The following is a 21,517-nucleotide window of genomic DNA, read 5'->3' on the forward strand; positions in this document are numbered from 1 at the left end:
AAGCTGGTGTAGTTTGGGATCATCATAAAGTTCAAAGTAAATTGCTACATTCAAAAGTTACATGGACTTCACCACTTCCACTGAATAATGAAGGGTAATGTGTGGCAGGTTATATATTACTTGGTAAAAGGATCTGCTGAATTTCACAAATGTTAACAAAATAATTATTCAGTGATAATAAAAACAAACCCAAAGTGCTTGGCATGGAAAGGGAGATAACTCTTTCATTTGGCAATCAGACACCCTCAACAGCACATTGAACGTTTCAGTTCTCTCAACAATATATAGACACAACATATACTTTTTTACAATCAAGCTTTATTCTGACCAATTAAAAAAGACTTCACATATAATATAACAGCTGAGAAGGTGAACAGGTGGACATACATGACCCGATGGATCTGCTTATAACACTGAACTTGTTTACGGGGCATACCAAGACATACACACGCCTTACATTTGATTTTAATTACAAGTAGCAGTATAGACTGTAAACTTCGCAAGAATCCCTCATACCATGGACATCCACACACTCCAACTGCATCTAGATATAAATTAAACACATTTCAAATCAAACATTTGTACAAATATTGTTTAATTACTTGTTGAATGGATACCATGTCAACATATAAGCTCTAGGTATTTAAAGTCAAACTTTTAAAAAACAACAGATAGTAAGCTGTAGCTAATTCAAAAACAAATTTAAATGGGTCAATTTTTTGGGGGGGGAATATCCTTTTGAAACAGAATCCATTGTAGTTTTGGAACCAATCTCATGTAAAAAAGATCTTTTCCATGAAGTGGTATCATATCAAAGTAAAAGATCTGAATTCAATGAGATTGTGTTTTTAAGTAATGTAGTTTTACCCTTTATTTCTCAGACTTTCTCCCCTTGACTAACACCACCACCACCAATAATGTCATTAGGCTCCATCATGTCAGGAATATGTTGTGGTTAAAAAAATAACAGTCATATTTGAAGTTTCGCTCGTCAGATACAAGAACTATTCACTCGTTTCACAAAATTGGTATTACACAGGAGCTTATTAAGTATTCTATTTATTATTTGCTGTTTATAACTTTTTTTTTAAAACACTTCACTGTCATGTGTAAATAGGTGGACATCTACGCAATCCAGAGCACAATCAAATTGAGTTTAAATTAACAGAATAATACTTCAAACACATTAAAAGTTGACACATATTAATACAATGCCATACAACGGTCACTTTTAAAATTAAGGAATGCGTTCCACAATGGTAACGCAGCACGAAGGTGATCGTAACTCCCATACTTTAACATAAAGAACAAACAATTTATTTATTATCAGGTGAAATCATCTGGTTAATGTTATTTAAGTGTACATTAAAATATGCAAAATTCCTTCAAAGAATGCATTGACTTGTTTCTGTTACCCAGGTAACTAGTAGCTTTGGCTTCCATAGTGTATGACTGAGAGAGATGATATCGTCCATTGTTGGATGATGTCACTGCATTGTTGGATGATATCATCCACTGTTGGATGATGTCACTGCATTGTTGGATGATGTCACTGCATTGTTGGTTGATATCATCCACTGTTGGATGATGTCACTGCATTGTTGGATGATGTCACTGCATTGATGGATGATATCATCCATTGTTGGATGATGTCACTGCATTGATGGATGATATCATCCACTGTTGGATGATGTCACTGCATTGTGACTATGTCGGTCACTGATGAGAAGACCATGTGATTATCAGACATAGCCCAAACATCATAAACAAATATCTCCACGTTTCCCATGCCTACATAATTGCTAGAAATACATTATGACATAATTACACATAATCTTTGTTTATTTGATGTTTTACACCAAAGTTAGCAATAATGTAGGTACATCACATTGGCCTGTAAATAATCCAATCTGGACCAGGCAGACCAGAGGCTGATGCATGTGTCCCATCTTCAATCTTCTTTCTATGCAAATTCAATATTCAATGAACATATAAAAAACATACACATAAAAGCATACTTTAAAAGATAATGTGTAACATAAAACATGTCAAATATGATCCACAGAATATAAACTACCTACATTAACTAAAACGAATACTGTTTTCATATACAGAAATGATCCTATATTAAGTCATGATAATCAATCAGCACTTCCTTCCAGGGGTATCTTACACACCAAAACTCTTATTTCAATTTCCATTGACTGCATCCTGAAGTATGACAAATGCTTTACCATCTGCTATGTACAGTGAAACCCAAGAAAAGCAGCAGGAATACAGTCATACGTAATCAAAGAGACATTACTCTGTATCCAGATTCCTAAATGCAAACAAGACAAACAGTGACCAGGGCTCACTAATACCTCCGTCTTCGTCTCCCAACATATTTCTAATTTCAAAACATGAAAAAAAATCATATGTGTTTCAGAAAATAACCTTTTCTAGTTATAGGTTGCACAAATGCACCTCTCCTATTGTTATAGAAACTGTAACCCTAATTGGAAAAGAATCCATGAAGTAGCTTTCAAGTTATAGATCGCACAAATGTTTAAGTTAAAAAATTCCAAATAAAAAAATGAAATAAAGTTGTTGTTTTTTCAGAAAATCCAAATACTGAAATCAAACTTCGCACTGCAAGTCTCCTTTAGATATAAAAAGTGTTCACCAAATTTGAAAAGTATCTATGAAGTAGCTTTCAAGTTATAGGTCACACACAAAAAATGTCCTCGGAAGGACATGATGGACAGAATTCCTTGGTATAACTATATACCCCGCCCTATTAGGTTGTGGGTATAATATATGTTAATCTTGGACTATGTCATGAAGATTAACAGGGCTCACTTAACTATGACATATTGTCCCCATCTGAATAAAGTGTACAGTTACACTGTATACATAAACTTGCAAATACATAAAAAAGTTCGGCTCGACTTCTGTATATTTCTTGGTAAGCAGATATTTATGTGAAATATCCTGGCTTGGAGGGAAACAGACAATAAAAAAGCACATTTCAGATTATTATGTTGGTTCTTGAGCAGTTGTCTGAATATGCTGCTGTGAAAGTTAAGCCTGTCACATCAGTCTTGCAGTTTAACCTACTGAGGGCCCTATGATCCTGTGGTGACAATGCACTCAGCATGTTCAGCGAAATATAACAGTGCTTTTCAGATTAATTTTTCCGTAAATCACATAAAAAGGTCTTGCCTTAATATTCAAACTCAAATATGTCAGTGCTGAAAATATTACTTCATAATCAAACACACGAAAAGATCTATATCAGGCAAGCATAGCAAAATAGAGATCATTAAACCCTCTGCATCGTCCTTGTCAACTTCATCCTACAATGTCACTTAGCCATGTAAAGTTTGATACATGTACAACAATCTGTTTCTGGGTCAGACTGAGCCTGATGGGCGAAATTGATCAAAATCAGCAGTAAATCATTAATTGTGATAGTTTTTGGTTGTTTTGTTTGTTGGGGGGGGAGGGGGGTAAAGGTGGACATGGTAGATGAGACTCCCTCAGTCATCCAACTGACTACTACCACAGTTAGGCACTTTATTTTTCATGAGTTTGTTACTAAACACAATTTAAACGTAAAACATGGTGGTTTTTTCATTAGTGATAGTTATCTAATTTGGAAGTTGATTTTTATCCCCAAACCACCCACATTGAATTGAAGGCCACAAGCTTTGTAAACCAATGAACAAATATAATGCCTATCAGTAGCAATGGAATTACTCGACCATTAGAACAGAATCTGCATAACACACAGAGAGGATTTCATGGTGAAAAACATGAATAGGAACAAACATGACAATGATTTTAATGTGTGTATGACAAGCAAACTTTCCTGAGATAATATACCTGGTACCAAAAGTAATTTTTTAAATTCTGAAGATGTCAAAACTCTTTAGTGTTGTGACTGACTATAACACATTGAAAAAACACACTTTAATTAGTAAATAATGTTTCTATCATGAAATCTGATCTGTTATTTCATATGGCAGTCAAAGTGCTAACGGAACTATCTAAAGTGCTAACGGAACTGTCAACTTAGATATATCAACAGACACGGTCACTAGTCCGTTAGTCTAAGACTCATGAACCCCCAAAGGGACTTGTTTTTCCCCAAATCTAGCTTTTTTATAGTTGGATATGTATCAAAATCCATTTGTCATATGTTCATTTACTATGCCTAATGCACGATTAACATGAACAATAGCGAAAGCCAACTATGCTACTAATGTGTAGGAAACAAACTCATTCACTTAATTCCTATGTTTTTCCATTGCCTAACTTGCTGTCCTGTGTTGACCGTAGATTCATGAAATTATGAAAATATTTTCAGCATCTCAATGCACACAGTGATATAAAGGCACATAAGTGAGGGAGTATTTACAAGACATACCGGTACACAACAGTTCTCACACATACACTGCAGATTTCAGATTTTATCACCAACATCTTGGAAGACATGAATGTGGACAGGGCTATGTCCCTTATTTACAAGTATTTCATCCTTCTCCCCATGTCAGACATTACAGGTCCGGTCATCTTACAAGTGTCATAAACTAACTTGTCACCAAATGTCTGAAGAATTTAGAAAACTATAGCATTAATTCCATACACCTTGTCATAAATAGGCCTGAAGTAGCTAACATCTTGTACACAAACGCCTAGGTAAACCAATACTCAATGTCAGTCTTTCTTTGCAACTAAAAGGAAAATGAACACCAGGATTATCCGTGTCACCAAGTGGTTTGTCCTGCAGTATTTACCATGCATAGGCACACAACAGGGTCAGTGGTATGTGGAACTGAAGTGTATTCTCTACAGGGGCAGTGGTATGTGTTTGTGGAACTGAAGTGTATTCTCTACAGGGGCAGTGGTATGTGTTTGTGGAACTGAAGTGTATTCTCTACAGGGGCAGTGGTATGTGTTTGTGGAACTGAAGTGTATTCTCTACAGGGGCAGTGGTATGTGTTTGTGGAACTGAAGTGTATTCTCTACAGGGGCAGTGGTATGTATTTGTGGAACTGAAGTGTATTCTCTACAGGGGCAGTGGTATGTGTTTGTGGAACTGAAGTGTCTTCTCTACTGGGGCAGTGGTATGTGTTTGTGGAACTGAAGTGTATTCTCTACAGGGGCAGTGGTATGTATTTGTGGAACTGAAGTGTATTCTCCACAGGGGCAGTGGTATGTGTTTGTGGAACTGAAGTGTACTCTCTACAGGGGCAGTGGTATGTGTTTGTGGAACTGAAGTGTGTTCTCCACAGGGGCAGTGGTATGTGTTTGTGGAACTGAAGTGTATTCTCTACAGGGGCAGTGGTATGTGTTTGTGGAACTGAAGTGTATTCTCTACAGGGGCAGTGGTATGTGTTTGTGGAACTGAAGTGTATTCTCTACAGGGGCAGTGGTATGTGTTTGTGGAACTGAAGTGTACTCTCTACAGGGGCAGTGGTATGTGTTTGTGGAACTGAAGTGTGTTCTCTACAGGGGCAGTGGTATGTGTTTGTGGAACTGAAGTGTATTCTCTACAGGGGCAGTGGTATGTGGAACTGAAGTGTATTCTCTACAGGGGCAGTGGTATGTGTTTGTGGAACTGAAGTGTATTCTCTACAGGGGCAGTGGTATGTGTTTGTGGAACTGAAGTGTGTTCTCTACAGGGGCAGTGGTATGTGTTTGTGGAACTGAAGTGTATTCTCTACAGGGGCAGTGGTATGTGTTTGTGGAACTGAAGTGTGTTCTCTACAGGGGCAGTGGTATGTGTTTGTGGAACTGAAGTGTATTCTCCACAGGGGCAGTGGTATGTGTTTGTGGAACTGAAGTGTATTCTCTACTGGGGCAGTGGTATGTGGAACTGAAGTGTATTCTCCACAGGGGCAGTGGTATGTGTTTGTGGAACTGAAGTGTCTTCTCTACAGGGGCAGTGGTATGTGTTTGTGGAACTGAAGTGTATTCTCTACAGGGGCAGTGGTATGTGTTTGTGGAACTGAAGTGTATTCTCCACAGGGGCAGTGGTATGTGTTTGTGGAACTGAAGTGTATTCTCCACAGGGGCAGTGGTATGTGTTTGTGGAACTGAAGTGTATTCTCCACAGGGGCAGTGGTATGTGTTTGTGGAACTGAAGTGTCTTCTCTACAGGGGCAGTGGTATGTGTTTGTGGAACTGAAGTGTATTCTCTACAGGGGCAGTGGTATGTGGAACTGAAGTGTATTCTCTACAGGGGCAGTGGTATGTGTTTGTGGAACTGAAGTGTATTCTCTACAGGGGCAGTGGTATGTGTTTGTGGAACTGAAGTGTATTCTCTACAGGGGCAGTGGTATGTGTTTGTGGAACTGAAGTGTGTTCTCTACTGGGGCAGTGGTATGTGTTTGTGGAACTGAAGTGTGTTCTCTACTGGGGCAGTGGTATGTGTTTGTGGAACTGAAGTGTATTCTCTACAGGGGCAGTGGTATGTGTTTGTGGAACTGAAGTGTGTTCTCTACAGGGGCAGTGGTATGTGGAACTGAAGTGTGTTCTCTACAGGGGCAGTGGTATGTGTTTGTGGAACTGAATTGTATTCTCTACAGGGGCAGTGGTATGTGTTTGTGGAACTGAAGTGTATTCTCTACAGGGGCAGTGGTATGTGTTTGTGGAACTGAAGTGTATTCTCTACTGGGGCAGTGGTATGTGGAACTGAAGTGTATTCTCCACAGGGGCAGTGGTATGTGTTTGTGGAACTGAAGTGTCTTCTCTACAGGGGCAGTGGTATGTGTTTGTGGAACTGAAGTGTATTCTCTACTGGGGCAGTGGTATGTGTTTGTGGAACTGAAGTGTATTCTCTACAGGGGCAGTGGTATGTGTTTGTGGAACTGAAGTGTATTCTCTACAGGGGCAGTGGTATGTGTTTGTGGAACTGAAGTGTATTCTCTACTGGGGCAGTGGTATGTGGAACTGAAGTGTATTCTCCACAGGGGCAGTGGTATGTGTTTGTGGAACTGAAGTGTATTCTCTACAGGGGCAGTGGTATGTGTTTGTGGAACTGAAGTGTATTCTCTACAGGGGCAGTGGTATGTGTTTGTGGAACTGAAGTGTATTCTCTACAGGGGCAGTGGTATGTGGAACTGAAGTGTATTCTCTACAGGGGCAGTGGTATGTGTTTGTGGAACTGAAGTGTATTCTCTACAGGGGCAGTGGTATGTGTTTGTGGAACTGAAGTGTATTCTCCACAGGGGCAGTGGTATGTGTTTGTGGAACTGAAGTGTATTCTCTACTGGGGCAGTGGTATGTGTTTGTGGAACTGAAGTGTCTTCTCTACAGGGGCAGTGGTATGTGTTTGTGGAACTGAAGTGTGTTCTCTACAGGGGCAGTGGTTTGTGGAACTGAAGTGTATTCTCTACAGGGGCAGTGGTATGTGTTTGTGGAACTGAAGTGTATTCTCTACAGGGGCAGTGGTATGTATTTGTGGAACTGAAGTGTATTCTCCACAGGGGCAGTGGTATGTGTTTGTGGAACTGAAGTGTATTCTCTACAGGGGCAGTGGTATGTGTTTGTGGAACTGAAGTGTATTCTCTACTGGGGCAGTGGTATGTGGAACTGAAGTGTATTCTCTACAGGGGCAGTGGTATGTGTTTGTGGAACTGAAGTGTGTTCTCTACAGGGGCAGTGGTATGTGGAACTGAAGTGTATTCTCTACAGGGGCAGTGGTATGTGGAACTGAAGTGTATTCTCTACAGGGGCAGTGGTATGTGTTTGTGGAACTTAAGTGTATTCTCTACAGGGGCAGTGGTATGTGTTTGTGGAACTGAAGTGTATTCTCTACAGGGGCAGTGGTATGTGTTTGTGGAACTGAAGTGTATTCTCTACAGGGGCAGTGGTATGTGTTTGTGGAACTGAAGTGTATTCTCTACAGGGGCAGTGGTATGTGGAACTGAAGTGTATTCTCTACAGGGGCAGTGGTATGTGTTTGTGGAACTGAAGTGTATTCTCTACAGGGGCAGTGGTATGTGTTTGTGGAACTGAAGTGTATTCTCTACAGGGGCAGTGGTATGTGTTTGTGGAACTGAAGTGTATTCTCTACAGGGGCAGTGGTATGTATTTGTGGAACTGAAGTGTATTCTCCACAGGGGCAGTGGTATGTGTTTGTGGAACTGAAGTGTATTCTCTACAGGGGCAGTGGTATGTGTTTGTGGAACTGAAGTGTATTCTCCACAGGGGCAGTGGTATGTGTTTGTGGAACTGAAGTGTATTCTCTACAGGGGCAGTGGTATGTGTTTGTGGAACTGAAGTGTGTTCTCTACAGGGGCAGTGGTATGTGTTTGTGGAACTGAAGTGTGTTCTCTACAGGGGCAGTGGTATGTATTTGTGGAACTGAAGTGTATTCTCTACAGGGGCAGTGGTATGTGTTTGTGGAACTGAAATGTATTCTCTACAGGGGCAGTGGTATGTGTTTGTGGAACTGAAGTGTATTCTCCACAGGGGCAGTGGTATGTGTTTGTGGAACTGAAGTGTATTCTCTACAGGGGCAGTGGTATGTGTTTGTGGAACTGAAGTGTATTCTCTACAGGGGCAGTGGTATGTGTTTGTGGAACTGAAGTGTGTTCTCCACAGGGGCAGTGGTATGTGTTTGTGGAACTGAAGTGTGTTCTCTACAGGGGCAGTGGTATGTGTTTGTGGAACTGAAGTGTATTCTCTACAGGGGCAGTGGTATGTGGAACTGAAGTGTGTTCTCTACAGGGGCAGTGGTATGTGTTTGTGGAACTGAAGTGTATTCTCCACAGGGGCAGTGGTATGTGTTTGTGGAACTGAATTGTATTCTCTACAGGGGCAGTGGTATGTGTTTGTGGAACTGAAGTGTATTCTCTACAGGGGCAGTGGTATGTGTTTGTGGAACTGAAGTGTATTCTCCACAGGGGCAGTGGTATGTGTTTGTGGAACTGAATTGTATTCTCTACAGGGGCAGTGGTATGTGTTTGTGGAACTGAAGTGTATTCTCTACAGGGGCAGTGGTATGTGTTTGTGGAACTGAAATGTATTCTCTACAGGGGCAGTGGTATGTGTTTGTGGAACTGAATTGTATTATCTTCCAACAGATTTGTACATATTGCAGTTTGGAGATTGATTCGTCTTATCACAGAATGTCACTGGGTGAGATTTTAGCAGAATAACTTCTCATAGATATAATATTCTGCATCCTGTTATACCATAATCTTCCTGTCAAATGACCATCTTGCTTGAGCATCTTCTTGACAGGCCCAACATCACTTTTCTTTCACAAAACAGGCAGCATCCTCAAATACTCTCATACGATGAAGATTCGACTTGACCGCAGCGGAATGTAAATAAAAACCCATCCTGAAACAAAAGAAGCAAGATATTTCCCTGAAAATATGACACAATCTGATAGCTGGATCAATTTCCTTATTTCATAAATATGTAGCGGACATAGAATTCTCATGATGGGATTTGAAACACAGACATTCTGATCTGAGGTCAGATGCCATGTCCACGTGACCAAAGTGTCAACAAGCTGACTAGATAAGGATCTCATCTGTGGGATGACTCCACACCCTGCTACATACTCCACTGTCAACAGAAGGCACGTCCCGGACCCAATAGTAGGGTATTGAAACTTATTTTGCTACAATCTAATATGTACGTGCGCAGCCCAACGTTCATGGCCAATGTAGAGGCCATAAAATTTACCAGTCCCGTGATAGGATTTGAACCACGGACCTTCTCATCCGAGGTCGGACACCTTGTCCACATGACAAAGAAGGTTAACCCCATCAGCAAGCTGACAAGGTGAGGATGTCATTTGTGGGATGACTCCATGCTCTGCTACAAATGTCACACTTAAAATCATTCAGTGAAACTTATTTTTTATTTTATTCTGTCAGCCCTAAAGTTATGCTAATTAAAAAAGACACCCTACCATTTCATCCTGACAAATTGTACAGTAGGTTTAATAGCAAGGTGAAGGAGACAACCTAACAAGCACTGCTCACATGGCAACGTAGTTCCATAATGTTTGAAGAAGAAAAGAATATCTGAAATATCTGATTTATTTTCTGTATGTTCATCATAACATTCCAAAATAAGGATTTGACCTTGGAATGATCTGTGAACAAGGAAACAAAACAACACTTGACTTAGATTTGGATGTCATATCATGACTTCAAAAATCATGCCAATGTCACAACTACAACTGGACTTGATACTAGTAATCCGGTCTTGACAAACCCTGCCACCCTTAACAAATTATGGTAGAGGAATTAATTTTGTAAAGTTTGCATTTAATTGTTTAATGTGTATATGTTACAGGAAACAAGTATAATCAGTGATTAAGTCTAATAACTGGAAATTTCAGTGATTATGTCTAATAACTGATTCACTCGGTGGTTATGTAAGTATAAGTGGATCATGGTTTACCAAGATCATCTTACCAAGTTTGTTGTGTTGTGTCCCCTTGCAGGAATATGGTTTCAGTAAACAGGTATAAAATCCCTTGGTTCATTTCAGTGATAATGTCTAATTACTGAAGATTTCAGTAATTAGACATAACCACCGAGTGAATCAGTTATTAGACATAATCACTGAAATTTTCAGTCATTAGACTTAATCACTGATTATACTTGTTTCCTGTAACATATATACTTATCCTATCTCACTCGATGCATTTTTTTCAACATGCTTGAACAGTTTCCACCTTGGAAACAAATCACCTGAACACATCCCAGTTTCACCATGGTTACCTCCCAAACAAAGGGTCATGCACTGTAATCCCGTGATTAGCAACCTACACAACCTGATCATGTGAACACTACTGCCACATCATTCTCTTTCTTACAGCTAAAAGGCTAGAGTTTCTGTGATGCAGGGATTTGAGGGCAAATAGGGTGTGCGATAAGATAGGTACATATCCTGTCTCCCACTATGCATATATCCCAAGGTTGGATGATGGGATGCATATGCCCCAGCCAGTAGTAGACTTCAACCGTGAGACATACACTAGAGACAGTGAGTCACAGAAACAGTGGGAAGCGACAGAGAAGGTGTAGGCCCGTAGGATCTTTGAACGAAGCCAAAGGAGACTGTAGTATGGGAGACTTCCATTGTAGCCACCGTAGAAATAGTCTCTTCCGGGATTGCAAAAGTGGTCTCGCAGCCTCAAGGTAGATAACAGTGCGTGATACATTTGTTTGGGTGGTGACCATGGTGATGCTTGGATGTGTTCAGGTGATTTGATTTTAGAAGCTATTTATTTATTAACATGTTGAATTCTAAAGATCACAACATTTTTCTTGACTCGGTGATGTCAACATGGTGACTTGTACATTAACCGGAGTATATTTGAATTATCTTTGAAAGCTGTTACAATTCAATGGCGTATAGAGTGTAAAAAAATATCTTAAGTCCTAAACAAGACGAAGGATTATTTTAAGCAGTGTAAATCTCTGCTAATAACTTACAGCAATATACACCGGCAGATCTGTCCAAAACTCGAGGTTTGGCACCGCCTCCTTCCCTCGGGCCCCACGACAGGCAATATTCCACATGGCACCAAACACAAAGTAGGAAACCATAAACACGAGGAATCTGAAATGATATCAATGTGAGTGAGTACAATGTGACCATGTGGGGAATCGAACCCAGGTCTTAGGCGTGACAACCCGATGCTTTAACCACTAGGCTACCCCACCACCCCTGATATCAATTTAAACATTAGCATATCAGTTATATATTTGCATTTCAGTAAACAGTTCAATGGAACAAAATCTATTTCAATTTTCTGTTTGATGACGTGGCTGTGTGACTATTTCTTGATCATTTTTATGGTACATTCTAAAATAATTCATGTTCACATGGAAAACATGAAAGCCATGTGATTGATATGCAATCACCTGCACTGGCCTATACAAGCTGTCAGAACAAAACAGTCCATGACCCTCTTCCACAAAATGATTATCACCATGGTCACAAGACTCACAACTAACAAAACCTCCACATATTATGGTGTTATGATCATTTTGGGAAATGGTATTGTGGAAATCTATGTTGCCATAATTACAAAAACAGAAGACAGAAATGAAATTGATAAAGCTCTACCATGAACTGTCTATAAGCATGACAAGGAGATCATAAGATGCCTATTATCCTATGACGACAAAATGGTCAAGAGATCCACAGCTTACATTATAACCAAGACCGACCCGGCGCTCATTTGGTTTGTGACTGTTGCAGGAATACTTCTGAGACATGCTCCAGCAAAATCAAATGTAACGTTGTACTGCCAAAGAAACAATTCACATGATCAAGGTTATTTCATTCAATAAAAAGTGAGTGAGTTGAAATGATCCCCACTTTTAACAATATTAGTAAAATCTAAATATTTTTTTACATTTGTACACTTATCCTGCATTACTCATGTTACTCATTACTACATCATAATTCATATAAATTCTAACTTGTGCTAAGCTGTGTTTGCAAAAACATTTAGTTTTACAAGTCAGAGAGTTCTATGGATATACAACTTTTTTATCATATTGAATGCGATGTTTCATTTTAGTTAACTTCATTTGCTTAATATCAGTGTTATTACAGTGAACTATGTTTAAAATGAACACTCTTATAACTAATTACAGTCAAGTCTCATTAATCCGGCAATCAGCTATATCTGACACAAATGATGGTAACCGATTGAATCAGTTCTAATTAGATCTGTTAATCCGACGGTCTCCAGCGATAGAAACTAACAGTTTTAGTCCACTAGTCCTTATAATGATTACACATACATGTAGTAAGACCCTTAAAAAGGGATACCTTAACTATTCGGCAGTTTGGCAAGGACTACAGGACTAGTGCCAATTTCTAACGCTGGACTCTTCCACTCCGACACATGTCAGAACGACCTTTCAGGAACTTTGACCGACCAATGAAATGACTAACAGGAAGTCAACATGAGCCACTAAATGTGAAGCTTTCTTGAGCTTGCGGGCACTAGTTTCAAACTGGCGACTTCCATTCCAGACTTTCGCTTCTTAACATACAGTAAACTATGTTTATAACAAACACACTTTTAACAAACTGACAGATAACTGTTTTTTTCCTCTTCCATTTTCTGTTATTATGCTGTACATGTGCTTATAACGAACTACAGTTATTACAAACAAGATTTAGTGGTCCCTTTAAGTTTGTTATAACCATTGTTTACTGTATTTTGATTCAGTCATACAGCTCATAACCGCAGTTTTGTGTTAAGCTTTAGAGCTTGCATGATTAGAGTGAGTGAGTGTGGTTTTACGCCGCTTTTTGCAATATTCCAGCAATATCACGGCGGGAGACACCAGAAATGGGCTTCACACATTGTACCCATGTCGGGAATTGAACCCGGGGGTCTTCGGCGTGGCGAGCGAACGCTTTAACCACTAGGCTACCCGACCGCCCCTGCATGAATAGAAAACATATTCCGCTAACAATATAACATAACAACATGAATATTTGATTATTCGTGTTTGTATTATCTATCATGTAGCTGTTCAGTTTTCAATCACGAACGTTGATACTACTTAATTTTGTTTATCCGACATACTCGACAATCTGACATAATCATAGGCAACCAACCATGTTGATTAACGGGACTTGACTGTATATGTATCATACCCCAGACACACACATACAGCCGCAAAGAAAACATTACGGTATACATATACTGATATTGAGCTCTATTTCAAAACAAACAGAGACTTAAGTCTTTGAAAGGCATTTAGAAGCGATACACATAGGAAGGAGAACTTATGGATGTCAACTTCTTTGTTATGAGGATCGAAGCCAAACCTTCCTTTTGTCCATTACTAATCTCCTATCAGCACCAATTATCTGTTGGCTTCCCTTGTTAAGTTTCCACCTTTGTTATCTTATTAATTTTTGTTGTTCTTACAGGCACATATATCTGTTCTCTGCTTCATAGCATTTATTCACCTGATGGAGTAAGTATAAACTCCAAAACGTTGTGTCCTCGATCATAATAAAGAAGTTGACATCCATAAATTGTTGATAATATTATACCATGGGGATCGTTTGGAGATTTGATTGTGTGTATATTCACTTCCAGTATAACCTACCAGGCATTTCTCATGTAAGAAGTTAATTTCAGGTTCATATGGAACATTCTGTTTGCCTGCACCTGCTGGCCAAGGCTTCTGTAAATTGCATCGGAAATTGATGGTGGTATTCAGCTTACAGGAACTGTTATTGAAGGTAAAGTCATCTCCGAGAGGGAAGTTGGTCCTGAACCCAAGAGAAGCTGAGAACCAAACACAAGCAAGTGAGCTGAACATCTATTAAACATCTACACAGCTTTGTCCAGAATTTCATTTGTATCCCTGAGTGTCAGCAAAAAAAATAAATCAAAACGGACTGCTGACAACTATGGAGGATGCGACAAATTGCACTACTGACAAAGATAATATTTCGGCTAAAGATTAAAAGTTATTTGGCTGTATTAAACTTTAGGTACAGACAATGAAATAAGACCTCTGTATTGTGTATGAACTGATGACATTGTCTTGATGAATGACCTGAATAACAGTAAATGGTCACACTTGCAGCGGCAGTAACTGGCACGAGTTAAGTTTCATGTCATACTCACGGTCTGGTAATGTTGTGAATGGTGTCGTTGAGAAACCAGCCAATTTGTAGTCATTGCCAACACTGACTTGACAAACACTAGCATCTTGACAACTTGTGGTTCCTGTCAAGGGTTGGCAGAATGACATTTCACTCACACAGCCCACTTCTACAGTTCCATTTGACACGCATCTGGTCCCATTGCTGCTGAATTTCCATAAACTGAAAACAAAAGCATGTCCAAACCTTCAGCATGTTCAGTGATAGGGTGAGTGAGTTGGGTTTAACGCCGCTTTTAACCTTATTCCAGTCATATCACGGCGTGTCAGCTTAATGTGGGAGGAAAGCCCCAAGTGATGCAGGTCTCAGATGTTTACCACTTCAGGGAAACCCACGAGCAAGGGTATGGTGCTGACAAACCTAGAAACATAATCGGGACGAACCGGGAATCGAACCCACAATCATAGATTTCTGGCGTGCCCAAGGGACGCAACTCTGCATAGCGAATCGCAGCGCCTTAAGACGACTGGGCCACCCGTGCCCCCTGTTCAGTGAACACTACTTGCCAAAGATGTCCAACAGGATTACCTCTATTGGTATAAAAAATATCATCTGTCTTTTTGAGTGTTAAACTAAAATTGAACATACTATGAATTATCATTCATACCAGGTTCTTTTTATGGTATTTAATATATATATTCATACTGTTCGTTTATCTTTGTTTAACGATACACTCAGCAATATTCCAGCTACATGGCCGCGGTCTGTATAATAATCCAGTCTGGACCAGACAATCCAGTGATTGACATCATGAGCATCGATCCATTGGGATACAATGTTTTCATACACTGACGGTCATATATGGATACATAAACACACAAGGTCTCATATAAAACAACACAAAGTTCGTGAATGTTGTCTGTTTGTGTGGAATCATTTTTAAATGTATTTAAATGCAAGCTTGAAGCTGGGAGGGCTAGACAATGGAGCTTATAATATCGGCCAACACCGCCCATAAGTTGGTTGGTTGGTTTGTTGTTTAACGTCACACTCAGCAATACTCCAGCTAAATGACAGCGGTCTGTAGATAATTGAGTCTGGACCAGACAATCCAGTGATATATATTATGAGCATCGATCCATGCAATTGGGATCGATGACATGCATCAACCAAGTCAGCGAGCCTGACCACCCGATCCCGCTAGTCGCCTTTTACGACAAGCATAGTCACCTTTTACTGCAAGCCTGGGTTGCTGAAGACCTATTCTACCCCGGAGTCTTCACGGGTCCCGACCATAAGAACAAACACAGGTGCTATCATGCATATGATGCATATATGTGCACATTTACCTAATGATCAGCTCCTGATTACACCACATGTGCACAAACACAACTGAGTCATGAGCTTATGCACAGTAGGGATGACATTCACTTTTTACCTTGATAAAAAAACATTGATTTAACTCGGGTTACACTTGATGGATTACTTTCTAAAACATTTATTAAAAGAAGTGAAATAAGTAGCCCAAACTCACAAGTAACTTTAAGGCTTGGCAAGGGGTGTTTGAATGATAAGGGTACCTAACCCTAATGATTGTAAAGGGGTAACATTTTGTATCCTCAAATTCACAGCTATTCATCCATGATATTACTGTCAGCAATGAGTGGATATCATATATTAAACATGGAGCAGTACATCGCAATGATTTCGCAGCTGAGAGTAACCAATATCATCGTTGTATATACTAGTGGTGTGACGATACTGCGATCTAGTATTGTGTCGCCAAACAAGGCCCACTCTAAAATACATTGATTTACAACCCATGTATTGCAATAAGGAAGAGAATTTATGGATGTCAACTTCTTCATTATGAGGAACACAACTTTTCGGAGTATATGCTTACTCCTCCATACAAATACAAATCGTATTGCACCCACAATATCTTGATACATAACATATTGTGACCCTGGCACCATATCATTAACCTCTAGTATATACCTTCGTATATTGTATACCCATAACCATGATTTAATATCTGCATATAAAACAATGCCAAGCAGAACAGAAAATATAGGATACTGCGCATAATATGATAATGATCATGTATACACTAATCGACAACAAAAACACGTCAATGTGGCTGCTGCTCAGATAGGTGTCGTTTGGCGCAGCAAGAATAGAGCGGAACCGCATTCAGGCGCATTTATCATAATGATTAAGCGTTTCTCCACTGCCACAAAAGGCTAAATTGTATATCACGTGATCGGACATTTTGATAGTTTTTCTTGTAATATCGCCGAGGAACAATTATCGCCCCCGCGGTTGCATCTCTTTTTAGTTTTGAGAGTCTTAGTTTTCATAAGAGGAGAGAAATATTTATCCGAAAACAATGATCAAAAGGACTCTTGTGCGGAAATATTTTTCAAAACCCGCCATAATCACCTTGCTCAATACAACTTTAGAAAAGACACGTCTGGGTGTCACATGACTAATTCACGCGACATTATATGATTCCCTTTCAGTTCTGTTATTGCTTCCTATCTTCCTCAAAATACAATTCTGAAATCTATTTGAGGTACACATAGGGATAAGCAAGATCGAATAAGGGCAATATTGTCAGTTTGCAAAGAACAAATTGATAATAGCATTTCTTATTAATTTTGGTGAATTAAAGTAATATTGAGCGCGATAACTGAAATTTCCCCAAAATGTAATTTGTAAACTGGAACTTTGGGCGTGATCACGTGCTGTAAGGCGATGGCGAGAGCTGGTACAATAAGTCACCGGTAAAGTTTCAACTGTTCCCTATCGTAGCACAGACAGACATCGTAACAATATAACTGAAATCAACTGAATCTTATTCAAGAAAGCGCATATGCTCACAGTTTCACAAAAATTAAAGTTATTGGTACATTCAACTTTGTAGCCTGCAGCCTCGGGTTTCGCGGTACTTGTCATAAATGGAACAAATTGCACTCACTAACATTTATGATTATTCGTGTTCTAAGTATGGTGATATCAGACTTCAGTGATTTGTCCAAAGACAACACAAGTCAAATTCTGAATGTGTTATCGTTAATACATATTCAAAGCATATTTCCTGAAAAGTAACTGAAAAGTTAGAACAAAATATTGAAAACTAATAAAATATCAGAAATGATATTTTAAGATTTTTTGGGATAAAAATTGGATGAAAATAAATTGTAAAAAAATAGAAACAAGTTAAAAATATATATAAAGCACTCCTGTTATGCCAAAAGTATGTATTTATGATTTGGCTACTAGTGAAGAAAGTACTGCTAAGTATGACATTTTTGCCCTAATTATCTCCTAATATATCCTGACCACAGCGCGAGAAAATGTGCGGGCTACGTAACTTCCGTTACCTTATTAGTCGCCATGAATATGTAGATGAGCTAGTTCAGGTCGAGAGAGAAAGTTTATTTGGGAAACTGCCGGTCATATCGCTGTCCATTGACAGATGGGGGTAAGGCAATAATAAAAAAATAAAAAGATACCAGAAGTAAGTATCAATGCGATAATGACCCCTAACTTTCAGCAGACGGAACATTCCGAGGAAATTGAAATTGTTTACGGAGCGAGCACTTCCTGGTTACTGATTGTCATTAACAGACACCCGCTAAAAGGCGTGTCCCACGTGAGCGACCGGAAATCACAAATGCCGCGATACGATGAATGCCGCGGTACCACGAGTTCAGAGTATACACGGAATATTCCAGAAATAACATGAAAAAATGGCGATAACTGGTCGCTAGCTTCGACGTGTACACTTTCAAGTGTATCCAGTCCAGAATGACATGTTGACATGTTTTAACTGTTCAAAAATAGGGTATGTGAAAATAGGAAGGCGGATGCCCCGATGCACACGCGACCCGCCAGTCACGACCTTGGGTGGATTGTTGTGGTCCCTCTCGGCAGTGGATGATTTTACATAGCGCTTTAATTACTTTCGCGGAGGTCGCGGGTGACAGCACAGCCACGGTGATTGAATTAATTAGTATCAAGCGCTTCACTGAGTACTGCGGACCGCACCCATCTCGCGTACAAGAGACGGCAGAGCCGTCACGCGTACATGTTACGTCTGCGACTGATGATAACAGCTTATCCTAAAGATTGGCCATATCATGTATATAGCTGGTGCCAGTAAACTGCAATCTTGCCAATGTTTCTTTAAGGGCTGGGACGGGTAACTTAGGTTCCTTGGGTTGGTAGGGTATCCACAGGACTACCCGGACCCGTGGATAGTCATGTGAGACATTGTCTAATGACGAAAACTCAATATAATTCCATGGTTACACTACAAATCACTTTCTGACTATGCACACATGTTTGAATAAAGATAAAGCTTCCGTCAACCTCAGACAATGCATAACTAGATTGTTTTATACATGTATCTAAATACCTTTTAACAGGGCTCTGATAAAACAATTCCCAATCTGACATTTTGTACCCAATTCTTGAGACCAACAGCAGGTACCCAGGTAGGGTCGTATAATAGGGTGTTGGGTACCTGGGTAGTAAATTTGGACTTTTCCCTGCCCTAGTTTCTTCCAATGTCATTGGACTGGAGACCAATAAATGTAGGATAGTAAAAGAGCTGTCTATCATTGTGAGCTTTACTTCTTTGCTTATATCAGGTTTAGGCTGCAATGATATGCACTCACTTACAGAACAAGTTGAACTACTCCAACTTCTTATAACAACAAGCAGACACATTTCCACTAAAACAACTGAAACTAAATCAAATTTGTTAATGGAGATAGCACCACAATCAGTGGTCAGATCTGCTGCACTGGGGTCGTGGTTTCGAGAGTTAGATGAGCTATAATGGCCCTCTTAGTGGATATACTGCCTACATATGACAACAATTAATAGGTGAGTTAAAAAAAATCAAAGTGGTAGAACGACTGTTACATCAAAACTTCCGTCCGGACTCTGTAACAGAGAATATGTTGGGAATATCCTGCTAAAAGCAATCGACGTTACTGCAAATGTGTTGATTTACCTGGCACCAGTCAAATTTAGCATGTCGTATCCCATTAGGCCTGAGGAACAATCATTTGCATCAACTAAACAAAACAAGCAAACAGAAGATAGAAATAGCAGAAGTCTGCATTCTCGTCTACTTTTCATTTGCACCGCCATGTTTCATCATGTGACAGCTATTTTTAGAATGACCTTATTTTGGTTGCGTTTCAGTCATCAGTTTCCGGTCAGAATGCTCGCGAAAACGGCGTTCTTTTTTCTCTTTGCATGTATAAATAAAAACGACAAAAACATTTTCCACATTCATAATAAATCCCTGCCAAAAGCAGAGTCCATTGTACGATTCTACGACTGTATCATGTGCATGTGTTTATGAATCACTATCAAATATTTGAGTGTTCGCGTAAAGATGAGCGTCACAAACACACGAGAAGCAATATTGCAAGTCATTTGCCGACATGACGAAACACGGGAACATATGGTACAAGTCAAAATAGGGAATCGAACATCATTAGTGTCATTTATGCGTCAAATTTGCAAATTTGACATAATTGGTGTCATTTATGCGTCAAATTTGCAAATTTGACATAATTGGTGTCATTTATGCGTCAAATTTGCATATTTGACATAATTGGTGTCATTTATGCGTCAAATTTGCATATTTGACATAATTGGTGTCATTTATGCGTCAAATTTGCATATTTGGAAATGCCCTCCATATGTCTACCTTAAAATGGAAGCTGTACTTGTAATATTTTTTTTAAGCCCTGTTGTATTTATGAACCTTGATTAAGCAACTTTGGACCAGTTGTACGCTCTTTGAAATCGTGGTAGAAAGTGCATGTTCGATTGTACCTCATGCAGACGTTGTGGAATTTACACTAAACCACAAGAGAATTAGTGTGAAGCCCATTTCGGGTGTCCCCCGCCGTGATATTGCTGGAATATTGCTAAAAACGGCGTAAAACCCAACTCACTCACTCACTACCAAGAGAATTATATGTCAAGACCGAGTGCGTAGGATTAATATAACGCCGTTTTGGACAATATTCCAGTTATATCACGGCATATCAGCTTAATATGGGAGAAAAGCTGAAAGATGTTTTATACGTTGGTGAAACCAACGCGAGCACTGGTATATGGTGCTGACAAACTTAGAAACATAATCGGGGCGAGCGGATTCAAACCAACGACTGGGCCACCACGTCTTCTCGAGGCAAGGGTATCCACTAGCCTATATTTAAGCCTATAGTTTCAGGACTTTGAATGAAAGGCTAGTGGACGCTCTTTCCTCGGGGAGATGGGTCCACTACTGCCCACTATACATCTAGGGAAAGTTTTTGTTTTCCCCAATCTTCATGGAAATGGTTTTACTGCCAGTCCCAGCGTGTGTGTATATGGTGTATATGTTGGGTTGACAAAACGTATATGTTGAAAAGGTCACATATTTATAATTATCACTAACTAAACGTGTTTATAGTTATGTTTAAGTCCCCAAAAGAACAAAGGCTTTGCGTGTTTTATTCCCATCCGATATGATCGGAATGGTGTCATCAATTCTTAACCGACCCGTGAAGATCCGGGGTAAGAATAGGTCTTCACCAACCCATGCTTGCCGTAAAAGGCGACTATGCTTGTCGTAAGAAGCGACTATGCTTGTCGTATGAGGCGACTAACGGGATCGGGTGATCTGGCTCGCTGACTTGGTTGATGCATGTCATCGTATCCCAATTGCGAGGATCGATGCTTATGGTGTCACTCACTGGATTGTCTGGTCCAGACTCGATTAATTACAGACCGCCGTCATATAGCTGCATGGAGTGCGGCGTTTAACAACGAACAAACAAACAAACATTCTTAACCCTCCCTTACTTGCCGTTCTTGTGAGGCTTGTGAG

General features: G+C 39.7%; 1 protein-coding gene across 1 annotated transcript; it reads right to left on the minus strand.

Annotated features, from left to right (window-relative positions):
• Positions 1 to 7,993: 7,993 nt before the first annotated feature.
• LOC139473745 (uncharacterized) lies at positions 7,994 to 19,784 on the minus strand. The gene is made up of 6 exons (XM_071256480.1): positions 19,640 to 19,784; positions 14,636 to 14,835; positions 14,109 to 14,290; positions 12,180 to 12,274; positions 11,457 to 11,583; positions 7,994 to 9,339 (listed from the first exon to the last, which is right to left on the minus strand). Exons 1-6 carry the CDS (start codon positions 19,777 to 19,779, stop codon positions 9,277 to 9,279), a joined length of 807 nt encoding a protein of 268 aa, XP_071112581.1. The 5' UTR covers positions 19,780 to 19,784; the 3' UTR covers positions 7,994 to 9,276.
• Between the last annotated feature and the right edge of the window lie 1,733 nt (positions 19,785 to 21,517).

Source organism: Haliotis cracherodii, unplaced genomic scaffold, assembly GCF_022045235.1.
Source record: "Haliotis cracherodii isolate W230 unplaced genomic scaffold, xgHalCrac1.p SCAF_1, whole genome shotgun sequence".
NCBI classification, from domain to species: Eukaryota; Metazoa; Mollusca; class Gastropoda; order Lepetellida; family Haliotidae; genus Haliotis; species Haliotis cracherodii.

Bases quoted from the DNA above. Each gene is read 5' to 3' on its own strand.
- LOC139473745 (XM_071256480.1), bottom strand. From the start codon at position 19,779: ATGGCGGTGCAAATGAAAAGTAGACGAGAATGCAGACTTCTGCTATTT. The intron at 14,836-19,639 runs GTAAATCAACAC...TTTTGTTTTCAG, and splicing joins CTAAATTTGACTGGTGCCAG to TTTATGGAAATTCAGCAGCA. The intron at 9,340-11,456 runs GTAAGTTATTAG...CTTTTGTTTCAG, and splicing joins ATCTGCCGGTGTATATTGCT to GATGGGTTTTTATTTACATT.